This window comes from Rattus norvegicus, chromosome 7 (genome assembly GCF_036323735.1).
Source record: "Rattus norvegicus strain BN/NHsdMcwi chromosome 7, GRCr8, whole genome shotgun sequence".
NCBI classification, from domain to species: domain Eukaryota; kingdom Metazoa; phylum Chordata; class Mammalia; order Rodentia; family Muridae; genus Rattus; species Rattus norvegicus.
The window spans coordinates 54,604,351-54,619,956 of record NC_086025.1 but is presented as its reverse complement, the minus strand read 5'-3'; the positions used below and the strand labels follow the sequence as shown (position 1 = coordinate 54,619,956).

General features: G+C 42.3%; 1 protein-coding gene across 2 annotated transcripts in view; it reads left to right on the top strand.

The window, feature by feature from the left end:
• Positions 1–15,606, top strand: part of Frs2 (fibroblast growth factor receptor substrate 2) — an 81,475-nt gene that overhangs the window by 58,700 nt on the left and 7,169 nt on the right. For both annotated transcript variants that reach the window (NM_001108097.4, XM_039079125.2), the window contains exons 3-7: positions 6,954–7,045; positions 10,840–10,931; positions 13,037–13,223; positions 14,678–14,836; positions 15,269–15,432. In NM_001108097.4, coding sequence (NP_001101567.2) covers positions 10,866–10,931; positions 13,037–13,223; positions 14,678–14,836; positions 15,269–15,432 — 576 coding nt within the window. In that variant the 5' untranslated portion in view covers positions 6,954–7,045; positions 10,840–10,865. The remainder of the gene's footprint in view (positions 1–6,953; positions 7,046–10,839; positions 10,932–13,036; positions 13,224–14,677; positions 14,837–15,268; positions 15,433–15,606) is intronic.

The window sequence follows — 15,606 nt, the reverse complement described above, 5'->3', positions numbered from 1 at the left end:
TAACAGTATTTAGTGTTCTTAACCAGTAAGCCATTTCTCTAGCACCTCACAAACTTTATTTACCTAAACATAAGCATTAATTAGAAATGTCAAAATCTGTAAATATTGTCCAATTTCAGTCTTACTAGAAATCCCTGAGCTGGCAGGGCAAGGCTGGGAATTGAAAGTAAGCAAATGGAGTCTTCCTCTTTTCATATTAACTCCATTACCATTTTTAAAGTTAGGTATGAGTCTAAGGTTTAATTTAGTTGTCTGAGCCAGAGCACTGAAAGGACAGTGAGTTGTCAGACAATTCACACTGAAATCACTCATTGATTTTATGTAGAAAACCTGTCTCTAGTAAAGCATTAAGTAATTGAAATCAATTGTAAACCACAAGCAACACATTGGCTATCAGTATGTGAATTGAAAGCTTGATTTAAAAACAGTGGCTAAAGCACGGAATTTAATAATCTGTGCTAAAGCAACAGAAACTCAAGAGAATAAACAGGTGATCCAATCATACATGTAGCCTTTTCATTAGATGAACCACCTATAAATACAGTAAGCGCATTTCCTATGGGTTGTATGTACAAATATACAGGCAGTACAAAAGCATGTAAAGAGTAAAATTATCAATTTTGCCTGAAAAATTTGTATATGTAATAGGCCAAATATCAGTATTTTGTAATAACCAATTTACTGTTGTTTGGAATAAGGTAAGTTTCACCAGGTTTCTTTTTAAAATACTTCCATGACTCTAGCCTACAATTTTGTATTAACACAAGTGAAGCTTTATCTCCAATGTGGATAACAAAGACCTAAGTCCTCTGGCAAGGTGAGGTACTTAGCCAATTAACATATCCTTAGAAGCTTAAAATTAGTTTCAAATATTCTTTTCTGGAGTAGTGTAACAGCTACTCTCCAAATATTAAAGCTCATTTTGAGAGCAAAGGTCTGTAGTAAAAATTTCCATATACACTGAAAGATTTAAAGTTCTAACTTTTTACATTGAAGAAGCAACAAAATTACATAATATAAGGCTGTTAGCCATTCCTAATGATATCACTTTATGGGCTCTCTAAAATTATAAGCAAGCTCGAAATGAAAACTCACAATCGCCAGGACGTAAATAAATTGTATAAAAACAATCCTCTAAATCTATCTTGAAATGGCAATTGGAGTAAGCAAACAGGCTATAATGCTCTCACAAGTTCTAAAACCTCATCAATCCTTCATAAATCCTGTAACAATCTCTACCTGTTTGATTTTTCTTAATTACAAATAAGTTTGAGTTAGTCAATGTAACACTGGCAATCCTTAATCACAATCCTTAAGTTCTCCTTGTAACACCAGAGCACAGCCACAACTTTGGAAAGTCACCTGAGTTCTGAGTATGTGATGAGGCAGCTGTTCTTGGGGCAGTGGAATTAGCATCAAAATATAGATAACTTTAAGGCAAACCACAACTTTGGAAAGCAAAACTCAACTTCTAACAAACTAGCCTCTAAAATCCAGTCTCCAAAACACTTACAAAGTTTGACTGTCAGTTCCCACAAATGAATGCACGATGGTGTGGTCTCCAATACCTCAACAAAGAGACATTGTCCTAAAATCTTTTAGAAGCCTGGTTTCTAGAATAAGAATTCCATAAAAATATTATCTCAATTTAGACCTGTTTCCCTAGGTTGGCTCATGCCACATGTTGTCTAGAATGACTCCATCAAAAAATTACCAGTTTTATGTCAACTTTCTGTTACCAATATTATACCTTTTTAACCATATCCAATAACTTAAAAACCAACAATCCATGACCAAGGCAAGTAGAGCATATTTATACATTTAAAACCAATGAGAAACAAAAGTGAAGTGGCTACACATGTCTTTAATATTTAGACCAAGCACCATTTTTACCTTTTTAGCTATGATTTTAAGAGAAGCACCTTGTCACCTGTTGAGTCAAATAATAAGTCAGGGATTTTTCTAAGAGAAACAGCTATCAGCTCCTGTACCAAAGAAGCAGAGGAGCTGCTGGCGCCTTTAAGATCAGCTCGTGCAGACGCTCAGCCCCCGGGCAGCTTCTCCAGCTGACCTATGCTCCTGGCTACAGGTACAGGGCTCTAAAGGCCTGATTGAAACTGCTTTTTATTCATTTGTTCCTTTTTTGAAACGAGTTAAAACCAAATCAAGATGTGAACAACCAGCAGATAAAGTTTTTACCATTTTCTCTTTTGAACATGAAACATAAAACATTTAAGCAACAAGAAACAAAAACCACAGACATAAACTGACATACACGGACAGCTTGGTGCACCAAGGACAGACAATAGACAAAGAGGGAAAAAACCAGATGGTGTTCCACGAAAGGGAACCCAGATTCCAATAGGAGTCAGCAGAGAGGTAGGATTTCCCCTTTCCCACCACTTCCACGGTGACCATCCACTCGAGTGGAGTTGATATGGACGATGGATTGTCTCAATTCCTGGACTAGTCCATCAGCCTGTTGAAACCAAATTCCTGTAAGATACTGAGATATATTATGGGATATCTGAGCAGCACGACTGACATTCACAAATGGTATGGAAGTGAAACACAGTCCTGAATATTTCCACTCACAACCCAATTACATTAACTCCATCAAGCTGTGCATGGGCGTTGAGATGTCCTTTTGTTTGATTCTCCTGAATAAATTTTCAGGCGGTCTACCTCTATCAAATCTGATCAGTATGACTCTGTGAAGCTCTTCTTCATAGCGAGCTGCCTCATCTTCTAAATCCTCTTCCTCAGAGGAGCCAAGCTTGTCTGTCTCTGAGCTATCAAGCTCTGAAGCCTTTAATTCCTTTACCGGATAAAGACTTCTCCTTTTCAAGACTTTTTTCTCCTTTCTCTGTTTCATCTCTCCTGGGGCGTTTTTTCCCCAACCTCTCGCTTCCTCAGATCTGGAGTCTTTGGAAGGGCCTGTCCGCTTATATTTATCTTTTCTCCTTGAGCTCTTTAATTTTTTATCCCACTCTATTTCTGACATGCTGCCTTGTATCTTCCCTAGCACTCTCCGTCCCGCCACCACAGTTGGGCGGCATTTCCCATCTTCTAGGCGCGACCTCTGACGGTGCCTAGCGGCAGCCACAAAATCAAAAACCAAAAGAGAAAGCATGAAGGTTGCTAAAATGATAACAAAAACTTCCGCCGCATCTTCTAGCGGGGGAGTGAAGTGGAACAGATCAAGACCAAACATATCTCTCAGAGCCTTACCCGCGTCCTGCAGCTTTTGGATTCTCTCTGCGGACGGAGGACCTCTCTCTCTCGGCGCCTGGCAATGGTGTGGCGTTTCTATCCCGGGTTCTCGGCACCAGATGTCCTGTGCTATCTCGCCAGCAAGAACACGCGGGGACACACGAATCCTACTGCAGCTAAAACGTTTATTGAATCTTAAAGAGAGGGCCAGGGGCGCCGGCATGGCGCGGCTTATATACACCCTAGCGCGGCGCATCCACACCTGATTGGTCGCTTACCCATGATCTCATTAGGCATGCCCCAGAGTGGGCAAAGACCTGGCACGAAGGCACTCTTGCACATGCGCACACAGTTAACTTCCTGAAAGGAAGTCAGCTGGCGCGGCGGAGGCCAGCGCCATCTTGTAATGGCAAAGCTATCCTGGCTTTCCACGTGGGGCGCAGTGGAAGCCAGCGCCATCTTGTGGTGGCGAATGTTATTGCGGCCCTCTACAATAGCCTTTAAACCTAGCACAGGCAGGCTGATGTCTCTGAGTTCAGGCCAACCTGCTCTACATTGTAAGTTCCAAGATAACCATGTCTATATAGTGAGACCTGTCTCAGAAAAACAGACAAAAAAAGAGGACAGAATGGATGTTTTTCAAAGATTTAAAATAGAATCTGAATTGTTCTTAAGTCCTTTCAGGTTAGCATACTGATTCTGTAATGAGTTCATCTTCAAAATGGATTTTTCTGTTTTTGTTTTTGCCACTCTTATTTCTCTTCAGCCTGTTTACTAACTGTAAACTTACCCAGTGTGAAAGTGGGCAGATGCTGAGAGCCCCCACAGAGAAAGCAAGGGTGAAAGGTTTCTCTGATTAATTAGTTGACACTGTGAGAAGAGAGGTAGGCAGTGGGAGCAGAGCCTCAACTGAGGTAAGTGGTCAGTGGTAGACTCTGTTTAGCTGTGGGCATATTATACAGAGTCTCTCTTGGGTATGTGTGCTCACACTAATGCTCTTGGGTCACTGGAGAATGGAGAGGAGGTGGAGAATGGGACGTCTTACACCTTTTTCATTCATGACCCATTTGTGTGAGAAAGTTTTTTATAACTATAGGTGTATGTTTATAAAGTAAGTATACAATGGAAATAATCATTGATAATAAATCATGATGTTTTTATTTAAAACATTTTTGATATATATATATACAGTTTTACCAAAAGCAACTTTGCATGCTTATTTCTACATAAAAAATTAAGTGTTGGGTGAATATGTAAAACTGTAGGACAAGACTATCAAGCATCTTCATAGATGGTTAATATTTTGTAATAAGTGTTGAGAGTACTCACACTTGGTATGAGAAGATGTCAGAAGTATGTTTAGAACCATTTCTGTCGTAGGCCCAAACCAAAATTGACTGAACAACTTTTATGGCACTCAAGCGAGCAGCTCGAACAGTGCTTTCTAAAATCAAGCCTTCTGATGTGCACAAGTCAGAGGCAGACTGGTTGGGTACTTACCTGTAGAGGAATAGGAAGTATTGTCTTTGTTTTCTATAGTTAGGCCTTTATGATGGTGCCAGAGCAGAGAACTGTATGTACAATGTAAATGCTGCAGTCACAGCACTTACATTCCCCTGTCTGAGCCAAGGCGTTCTAAACTGTATCCATTGATGTTGGGGATGGGACATGGAGGGGGAAGTCACGTATTGCAGTGCTATGGACTACTATCAATTTATTGCCCATTGATACTACATTTATTTTTGATCATTGAACATTCACAAACTTTTGACTGGGACTGGAGAGATGGCGAGTAGTTAAGAGCACGTGCTGTTCCTGCAGAAGACCCAGAGTTCAGTCCTCTGACAGCTCACAGCTGGCCAATTGCAGTTACATGGGATCCAGCACCCTCTCTGACTGAGCACCAGACATGTTTGTGGAACACAGATGTACATGCAGGCAAAATTCATACATATAAAATAAAAATAAATTTTAAAAACAAAAGTGTGGTGGAGAGATGTTGTAGCAGTTAAGAGCACTTGTTGCTCCTCCAGAGGACCCAGGTTTGAGTCCGCATACCCACAGCTGTCTGTAACTCCAGTTCCAGGAGATTTGATGCCGTGGCTTGGCTTCCACAGGCTCCATGTGTACACATGGTGCACAGACATACATGTATGTAAGATATGTGAATATACACTAAAAATAAAAATTGTATGAAATTCTCAAAGAATTAATTAAAAATATATTTTAAAAACTCAAAGTAAATTCCCTTTTATTGTTGTCAATTTTTTTTGAGACCTATAGGGGTATTTTTGTTTGTTTGTTTTTAAGATTTATTTATTTTAGTTATGAGTTCACAGAAGTTCACACCAGAAGAGAGCATCAGATTCCATGACAGATGGCTGTGAGCCACCATGGGGTTGCTGGGAATTGAACTCAGGACCTCTGGAAGAGCAGTCAGCGCTTTAACCACTGAGCCATCTCTCCAGCCCCAAGACCTATAGTTTTTAAAAAGCCATATTATCCAGATATGGTAGTATGTGCTCGTAATCCCAGCACTAGGGGGAGGCTAGGGTAGGAAGACCATCAATTTGAGGCCAGCCTCCCTACGTAGTAGAAGCTTAGATGCTGCAACCCTTTAAAACAGTTTCTCATGTTGTGGTGATCCCCGACCATAAAATTATTTTATAGCTACTTCATAACTGTAATTCTGCTAGTGCAATGAATTGTAATTTAGTATCTGATATGCAGCATATCTGATGTGCAGCCCTTGGGAAAGTTCATTTGTCACCTATGTTAAGTCTAAGCCTTAGACTATCTAGTAAGGTCCCCATCTTTATAGAGAGACAAGCAAGAAGCTGTGCTAAAAGAGATGCAGACATGGTACCCATGGAGGAGATATGAGCAAGTACCTGATGTGCTTGTTTATGTTCAGGTATTTGTAGTAGGAGATGAAATTATATTGATTATCTTAAGTACATGCTTTTGGAAGTGGTTATTTTGAACTATCATCCACTTGTGAACTCTGGTTAGTGTGTAGGTCTAATGGGAAGTTCTGGAAGCTCTGATAAAGTGCCTGATAGATACGGTCTAGGTGTCCAGCAAACACCTCTCTGCTTGAGTGCATTTGGTACCCTTCCCTCTGTTGTAAACAAATTGACCAGAAATTTCCAAAAGTACAGTGATGTATCTCCTAGGACTACAGACTAATTTATTGCTAGAATGTCATTATCATGACTCTTTGGAATGTTTTTCCTATCAGTTTTTAGATTGACTAATACCTGGCTCGTCTGGAGGTCTTAGGGAATAAAGATATAGAGGGTATATTTAAAGGAGTCTTGAGTTTCGGGACAAATCACTAAGAATGCAGAGTCAGTACACTCCAGCCTTAGACAGGACTTTAGGCCTGGAAAGGAGTCGTGTTAATAACCAAGGTCATACATATAAAGACGTGAGCAGGCAGAATCAAAGCTGTAATGGAGAAGTAGAAGCCCCGTAGAACTTGAGTTGGTATGTCATTGCTTGATATTTAAAAATCCAGCTTCGATACCAAGTTTAAATGACTATTTTAGGTATTTGAGTTTATGTAGTGAGATGAACTAGTGGTGCATCCAGAAGCCTAACATTGAAAACTGTTGTCATAAAGGAGGTGACGTCTCAGGGCTGGATGCTTCCTTCAGTTAAGTATTGCACTCAGCATGATGATGCTCTGGGCTCAACTGCCAGGAAGAGATTGATTTTTTTTTTTCTGTTATTTCTAGGTTAAGGTAACAAACAGGGACATCGTGTTTTGAAATATGATTAACCTCCTGATGCAGCTTCAGAGGCTAACAACATTAATGGCCAGATCTAGGTAAGTTGAGATTTGCCTTAAAAGAAAGGACTGATCAATTTAATTTTGCTGAATGCAATTATGTGTGTTGATTTACCGACTCCCCTCTCCCCAGAAAATTGGCTTTTATTCAACAGTGTTTACTAATATAGAATGTCCAGCTGATTTGTGGGATTTTTTACCGCAGACCAAAGCTCCCTCTGGCTATTAAATGCACTCAGATATGTGTGTTCTAGGGGAGCATAAGACCCCTTACATACATACATGCTGAGTTCTGGTTTGAAGAAATGTGCTAATGAGCTCTGTCCAGAATTTAAAATGCCAGTGCTTATTTTGAGCTGTCACACAGATGTGGCCTCCAGATACTAGTCTGCTGTTCAGAAATGCAGGCTGTCCAGCACCCTGCCTTTCCCCTTGCCTAGGACAGTGTGATTCTGAGGAGAGTGCAGAAACATGAGTGCAAATTCCTCATCTTTTAGGCAACACACAGCCATTATAATCAGGACCACTCAGCACCTTCCAATACGCACATGAGAACAGATTCAGCAGCAGGCAGGCACACATGAGGGAGGCGCTCAGGGCACCCACCTTCCATTGCAGAACTGTTTGTTACCGATAGAATTTGTGCCACAACTGCCAGCTGCAGTTTCTCACTAGGGCTAAGTCTCTGCTTTCATGCCAAAATCCTTGTCCTTCATCCCTCTTCTTTGCTTTTTTCCTGACCAAAACATCCTGTAATTTCTCTGTCTCCTTTACCCTCAGACTCTAGATCAGTCAAGCCCTCTGACTGCCGAGTGCATAGTTTTGACTCTCATCTTTTGCTCAGGTCCTCTTACCTAAAAGTCTTCGTGGTCACTCACTCACTTGCCAATCTCTTCAGCACCCTCAGTTTGCAACCTTTGTCTTGTATTTTATAAGATGGGAGATGTCATCAACTTCAGCTTATTCGCTATTATCTGCCTGTCCTTGAGAGAGAGGGAGAGAGAGAGGGAGAGAGAGAGAGAGACAGAGACAGACAGACAGAGAGAGAACATGTGTTTTTGTACATACATGTATGTATGTACACATGTGTGCATGCGTGTGTGCTGTACAGGTAAACTGTAGGGCCAGAAGAAGGCATCTATCCTTTGGGCCCGAAGTTACCTCTCTAGTCCCTTCCATTCTTATTTTTCTTTTGCCTCAGAGTACAAGGCAGTCTACTACCTCTTAGTAGGCCCCAAAGTCTGGCCCCTGTACCTAACTCACCTTTAGCTCTTCAGCTCACTCTGTCATTTAGGTTCCCCACACACACTTCCCCTCCATGTTTTAATAGAAGAAAAAACCTTTTTCTGACCCGTTGATTATAAATCTGTTTCTTTAATTCTGTGACACCTTAAGGAACGATAAGCATATGGTTCTCTCAGGACTTAGTATAACCTCAGTACTGAGAAAACTTGAGACAGGACAGTTATAAGTTTGAGGCCTCCTCCTACCTTTTTTTTTAATGTGTGTGGGCTTGAGTGTATGTATGTACATACATATATGTGTGTGTGTGCATGAGCCGGCAGAGGGCAGGGGGCAGTGGATCCCCTGGAACTGGAGTTACATGTGATTGTGGGCCATCATCTGAGTGCTGGCAACCAAACCTAGGTCCTAGGCAAGAGGAGTGAGTGCTCTTAAGTGCTAAGCTGTCCCTGCCCCAGAGACACTGAATAGCTTCAGTGTCCATGCAATCTGCCGATCTAAGCTCCTCCCTCAGACCCATATTCACATAGTTAGCTCTTTGGTACATCTCCGTTTGTAGCCTCAGGTTAGGCTAGTTGAAGCTGAGTCCGTCATCACTTCCACCAGGAGGGTCTGGCCATGGAACCAGTACTGGCCATCCACACAGCGGACCCTTAACTTCTTGCTCCTTTGTACCAGTCTAGCCATTCAGCACTGCGGACTGTGTCTCTAAGTCATCTCTCTCTTCTTGTGCCTACTGCTGCTGTGCTATTGGGTCTTTATCCTAGTTCAGGTTTCTGTTGATTTTTGAGTTAATCTCACACAAATGTATCCTGTAGGCAAATAAATTTTAAACACACATCTGAGTATCTCCCTTTTGTGGTTAAAATGAATGAGTTTTAAGGAGGTTGGAGAAAGAATGCTATATAATTTTAAGATTTTCAAAATGTTTCTATGAATTGCCTCTTTTTTGTAAACTTAAAAAGTATTTTTTCCCATTTAGTAATTTAGCCCTTGTTGGTAAGGAGTGTAACATGTATGGACCATGACTCTGTTAGACGGTATGCTAGTGCCCTAGGGAGTGAAGGCGACCAGGGGCCTATCTCTAGAGAGAACACAGTGGACTGAGTCAGTGCAGGCAGAACCACTGCAACAGAACATGGTAAAAGGCCATGACAGTCCAGTGTGGGAACAGTGGAGGTGGTCCTTCTTGGGGCTTATATACTATTATGACTTTTCATCTTAGTTATAACTGCCCGGCAGATCACAGATGGCCTAAAGTACCTACTGTGTGCTGAACACTAGGATGCAAGGATGAGTGAGGTGTGCTTCTACTGGGAAGGGGCTCATAATGGAGGGAGAACAGATAGCCAGCACCAGTCTCTGCTGTGTACAAAGCGTGGTGGGTGCTTTGCTATCGGACAGCCTGGGGAGCTTAGATGGGGATGTAGGAGAAGTGTAAAGTCTAAATCAGCCTAATTGGCTTGGGCCAGGAAAGTTTCATCTTGTGACAGGGAAGCCACAGAAAGCTCTGTGGAAGGACAGATGTGAGCTGACAGGCTAATGTGGGGAAAGGTGGTTTGTCACTATAACTGAGGTAAGGTAGGCAGTTCAGCAGAGGGACAGGAGGGTTTGCTTGTTAAACCTGAAAGTGGTAAAGAAGTGTCTTGGTTTCAGTCAGATCTGTGCTTGTGATGCTGTGGCTCCTGTGAGGCTCCTGTGTGCTTTTCAGTCTCCGTATAGCAAATAGCAAGTGTATCCCACCCTTCTCCTCTGTTTAGAAGTAATGCGTTGGCATTCTCCTGTGCTTACTTGGAATGTTCTTGAGTGTATTCTCACCTCTTTAACCTTTCCTGTCTGACCTTCTGTGGCAAAGAATTAATGTACTGTTTAAGATTTGCTATTGTATGAACTCTTCGATGTTGCCAATGAACTCTTATCTAATAGAATATAGAAAAGGTACTACAATGACTAGTTAAAAGTATAGCATCCTTTTTTTTTTCCCCCCAGAGCTGAGGACCGAACCCAGGGCCTTCCGCTTGCTAGGCAAGCGCTCTCCACTGAGCTAAATCCCCAACCCAGCATCCTTTTTTAAAAATTGTTTTGGGGTTTGTCTGTCTGTCTGTTTGTTTGTTTGTTTTCACTATGTAGCCCGGCTAGCCTGGGACTTGTTATGTAAATCAGGCTGACCTCCAGCTCACAGAGAGCTGCCTGTCTCTGCTAGGATTAAAGGCATGTACCACATGCCCAACTTTCTTTTAAAAGGAAGGACATGAAATTTCTGATAAGCCATAAAGGATTAGTTTCTTGATTAACTGTTGAATAACTGTAAGCTATTAGTTAGATACTGGTATAAGGTTTTAGAATAAGCAGACTGTTATAAACTGGAGATGTGTTTCTGTGGCATGTACAATTTACTCTTATCAAAAGCAGAATTGACCAACTAGTTGGTCAACTAGTTGAATGAAATTTAGTCCTAGACATTAGCGTTGTTGGGCTTTATTTTCTGCACCAAAGAATCATGCTTGTACAGAATGCTGTGTAATCTTTTCCTGTTTGAGATCTTTTGTATCCTGTCTATAATAATTTTCTTCAAATTCTTTTCTGTGTAGTGCTCACATGGTCTTCTGAAGAAGCCATGGGTAGCTGTTGTAGCTGTCCAGAGAAAGACACTGTCCCAGATAACCATCGGAACAAGTTTAAGGTCAGTAAAACCAGCAGAGCTATGTTTCTCCTTCTACCTCCCTGGATGTACTCCAACACTTGATCTTTGTTGCCTTTTTAAAAAAATCCCCCTTTCCCCCCACAGAGTGCCTTTTTGTATTTGAGTAAATATGGAGCTTTCTTACTGACCATATGGATTGTTCCTCTGTTCTTTACTGCTACAGCAATTACCTAAAGCTAAATACTTACAAAGCAGAGAGGTTTGTTCAGTTCACAGTTCTGAAAAGTCAGCATAACAAGCTGACCTTACCCAGGGACCCCTTTACTAGACTGCCTCCTTGTGGGAGAATATCTTACTAGTTTATAAGACCAGAATCCTCGGGGCTGGGGATTTAGCTCAGTGGTAGAGCGCTTGCCTAGGAAGCGCAAGGCCCTGGGTTCGGTCCCCAGCTCCAAAAAAAAAGAACCAAAAAAAAAAAAAAAAAAAAAAAAAAAAAGACCAGAATCCTGAGAGACTGTGGACTGCCTGAAGTCTCACAGGATCTGTATTGATTCCTTTTGAGGGCACACCCCCAGTGGCCTAAGGATCTCCCACTATGCCTCAGCTCTTTAAGGTTCTACCACTTCAGCACTGCCACAGTGATGACCAAGCCTCCGACACATGAGCTGTTAATGCGGACAGACCATAATAGGAATCCTATTTTAGTTTTCATTTGGTCCTTTTTGTTCAGTTAGTTTTGGTAATAATTTTTTTTTTTTTTTTTTTTTGGTTCTTTTTTTCGGAGCTGGGGACCGAACCCAGGGCCTTGCGTTTCCTAGGTAAGCGCTCTACCGCTGAGCTAAATCCCCAGCCCTGGTAATAATTTTTTAAATGTCATTTTACAGTTTTCTTGTGACTACAAGTTTAGTACTTGTGAGCTTTCTATTGCTATAACAAAAATCTTACATCAAAGAATAATTTTATTTTGGGTCAGTCTTAGAGGTTTCAGTACATGGTCTGTTAGCCCACTGCTGTAGGATACAGATGTGATAGCGCATCAGGGCACAGTGACCGGAAGACCCTTCTCTTAAGCTCTGAGACACCTTCACGCATGCTTAGATTGTTTTTTTCTTAACAAGAGGGTCTCACTGTGTATCCAAGGCTTTGTGCAGGCCCAGTCCTCCTCTTTCCTCTATTTGGGACTGCGTGCACACGCCACTGTGTCTGGCTTGATTTCCTGAGTGCACTGTGCTTGCAGTCACCGTGATCCATCCTGAGGTTGGCATAAGTTAGTCCTCTTTCGTCTCTCAGTAACCTATGCTAAAATAGGCTGGCTACTCCCAGAGCTGTTTAATGTCACTTAGCAATCGTACCTCGCTGTGCTGGGAGCCCTCACCTCTTGATGACACGTATCTGTTTCTGTGGAAGTTCAACCCCTGTTCCCTGCCCATTCTGCTGTCTTGGGCAGTTTGTGTGGTTAGGAAGTCTTAGCTCCACTAGTGCAATGGAAGCCTGTAGTCTAGAGTGTTAGGAAGACTAAGTGGGGAAGTCCATGTAGCTCCCCTGTCCATGCCCCAGGGATAATGTTCTCCCGGATGGCACCCTTTACTCTTAGTCCTTGGCCATTTTCTTTGCTGTGACAGTGGGAGTGGAGCCCAGGGCCTCAGGCATGCTAGTCACCTGCTCCAACACTGGACCACACCAGCCTCCTGGGCATTTTCTGAAGCTCAGAGCAGTCCTCTCTTTAGACAGACTTCGTACCTGCCTTAATTTGTTCTCTTTGAAAGGTGATTTCTTTGTTGTTTCAGCACCGTGCCTTCATATTGTGTTGTCATCGTGTGAGCCACCAGATTTCCTCTATGAAGTTAATCCTACTCAGGCCTACAAGGAAGGACCCTTGTTTTCTTCAGGCACCTTAGGCTACCATTGCCCCCTTGCATAGGCTCCGTTGCATTCGTTTGTCAACAGTCTGACTTTGTGTTTGTGTCTTACTAAGTGGGAATGTAAATTCTTTTCGCATGTATATGGGTATTATTGTACATAGTCCATGCCCTACACACACTGGCGGTGGATGGAGTAGCAAGTGCAGGAGAGGCTGACGAGTCATCTGCAGTGCGTTGTTTTCTGAGAGGCAGTGAAGTGCTGAGTTACTCCCATCTCTTTAGGTCATTAATGTGGATGACGATGGGAATGAGCTAGGCTCTGGTGTAATGGAGCTCACAGACACGGAGCTGATTCTGTATACCCGGAAACGCGACTCGGTGAAGTGGCACTACCTCTGCCTACGACGATATGGCTATGACTCAAATCTATTTTCTTTTGAAAGTGGTCGAAGGTGTCAAACTGGACAAGGTAGGTAAAGCCTTTATTTCTCCAGATGATACATATTCAAAGCACTGCACTTCCGGTTACTCTTTGCATAAAAGCCTGGGCATGGAGACCCATGCTTGTACACCTAGCACTTGGGAGGTAGAAGCAGGAGGATTGTTGTAAATTCTACATAGCAAATTCCTGGCAAGCCAGGGTTAAAAAGGAAGACACTATGCCAATAAATACCACACAAAACTCCCAAAAGGATGGATGGTTAATAAACATAAATTATGAATTCATTTACCAAGCACGCACTAAACACTTTGCCCTCGGTAGAAATAAAGTAATTGGTTTTTTTTGGTTCTAACTTCTTGGGCAAAGAATGTGAGCAGTGAAGTGGTGCAGTAGCTGAGAGCTTCACATCCTCATCCTCAGGCAACAGGCAGAGAGTGTTGGCCTGGCCTGTGCTTTTGAAACCTTAAAACCCACTCCCACTCCATGTCCTCATGTAAGACCAAACCTCCTAGTTCTGCTCATAGGGACTACTCATTGAAATATGAGCCTGTGGGAGCCATTTGCATTCAGACCAACAGGACCCCTACTTCATAATGTCTTCCTCTCTGAGTGTTCTTTTTTTTTTTTTTTTAAAGATTTATTTATTTATTATATGTGAGTACACTGTAGCTGTCTTCAGACACATCAGAAGAGGGCATCAGATCCCATTACAGATAATTAGCCTCCATGTGGTTGCTGGGATTTGAACTTAGGACCTCTGAAAGAGCAGTCAGTGCTCTTAACTACTGAGCCATCTCTGCAGCCCCCTCTGAGTGTTCTTACAACTTAGCAAAAGTCTTATTACCACATATTCATTATACATAAAATGGGCTTCTTTGGCATGTTCATGCATGCACATAGTAAAGTTTGACCACACCCACCTCCCACTCTTGCTAATCCCCTTCTCTTCCCAGCTAGTCCCCCATCTACTTTCATGTCGTTTGGTGTGCAAGAGCTGGGGACGACAACTTGGGGAAATTCAATGAGTCTCATTAGAGTTACCTATAGGAACGTGTGAAGGTTTGTTCAGGAGTACAGGCTACACCATTGATAAGTGTGTCTTTCCTTCCTACATAGCCATTAACTAGTTATAAATCCTAAAGCCCCTTGAGCCAGCTCTTTTACTTGATGATAGGGTTTGTTGATGGGTCGACTAAGTTCAGTTCTCATGTAACAGCTACGGTCATGTCTGGAAGTCAGCATTCCAGACCGCTCCTTGCCCTGTCTCTGGGTCTGACATTTTTTTTCCTTACTATATTGTTTCTTGAGCCTTGGAGGGGTCTCAAATATGACCAAATGTTCAATAGTCATTTGTTTTTGGTCCTTTGAATCAGCCTGTGCAGTTGTTGCTGACTAGAACAAAAGGAAATTCTTTTGACCAAAGTTCCTATAGCTTTTTAAAGGCATGGTTACCATGTTATGCTCTTGATTTATATTTGTAGGAATTTTTGCTTTTAAATGTGCCCGTGCAGAAGAATTATTTAACATGTTGCAAGAGATTATGCAAAATAATAGTATAAATGTGGTGGAAGAGCCCGTTGTAGAAAGGAATAGTCATCAGACAGAATTGGAAGTCCCTAGAACACCTCGAACACCTACAAGTAAGTAGCCCGTTTTCCTTTCATGGTGCATGTCAGTCAGACATTTATGAGATATAGATTATGGATATTTAATCTAGAGCAATTGGAAATGGTGAACAGCCACCAAATCTCTACTAGCTTTAGTTACAAACACTTTAAAAATGAAAACATTAAACAGCTCACATTGTCTAGAATGTGAGTTAAAGGTAGGAGTATAGGTCAGTATCAGAATGCTTGCCTTGCCTGTGTGTTGGGGGGCCGAGGGGGGCTTTAGCACCAGCTCTACAGAATGAACAGCCAGTCGACGAGGTCAGACTGCACGGGCTGCTTTCTGTGCTCTAGCTCTTGACAGGAAGGCTCACCAACTCCCAGTGTGTGTTAGTCTCACTCATTTTTATTCTCTGTTCTACTCCATGTCCTGCCTTTCTTCTCAACACAATAAACAAACCACAGCTCCAGGGCTTGGTGCTCAGAGCCTACCTAATGGGTATCCTCGATACCCCTCGTTCGGAGACGCTTCATCCCACCCCTCAAGCCGGCATCCTTCTGTGGGAAGTGCCCGCTTACCTTCAGTCGGCGAAGAGTCCACACACCCTTTGCTGGTGGCTGAGGAACAAGTAAGGTCTAACTGTGTGAGTGAAGCTGATTGTGTGTGTTAAAGTATACTGTGTTAGTGCTTGAAGCTGTTATTCAGTACGGGATTTAACCTCCCTGTGAATTACTTCTGCATCAACAGTTGAACAAGTGCCATGCATTTGCTCCATGCATTTGCTAGCATGCACAGCTGCTGG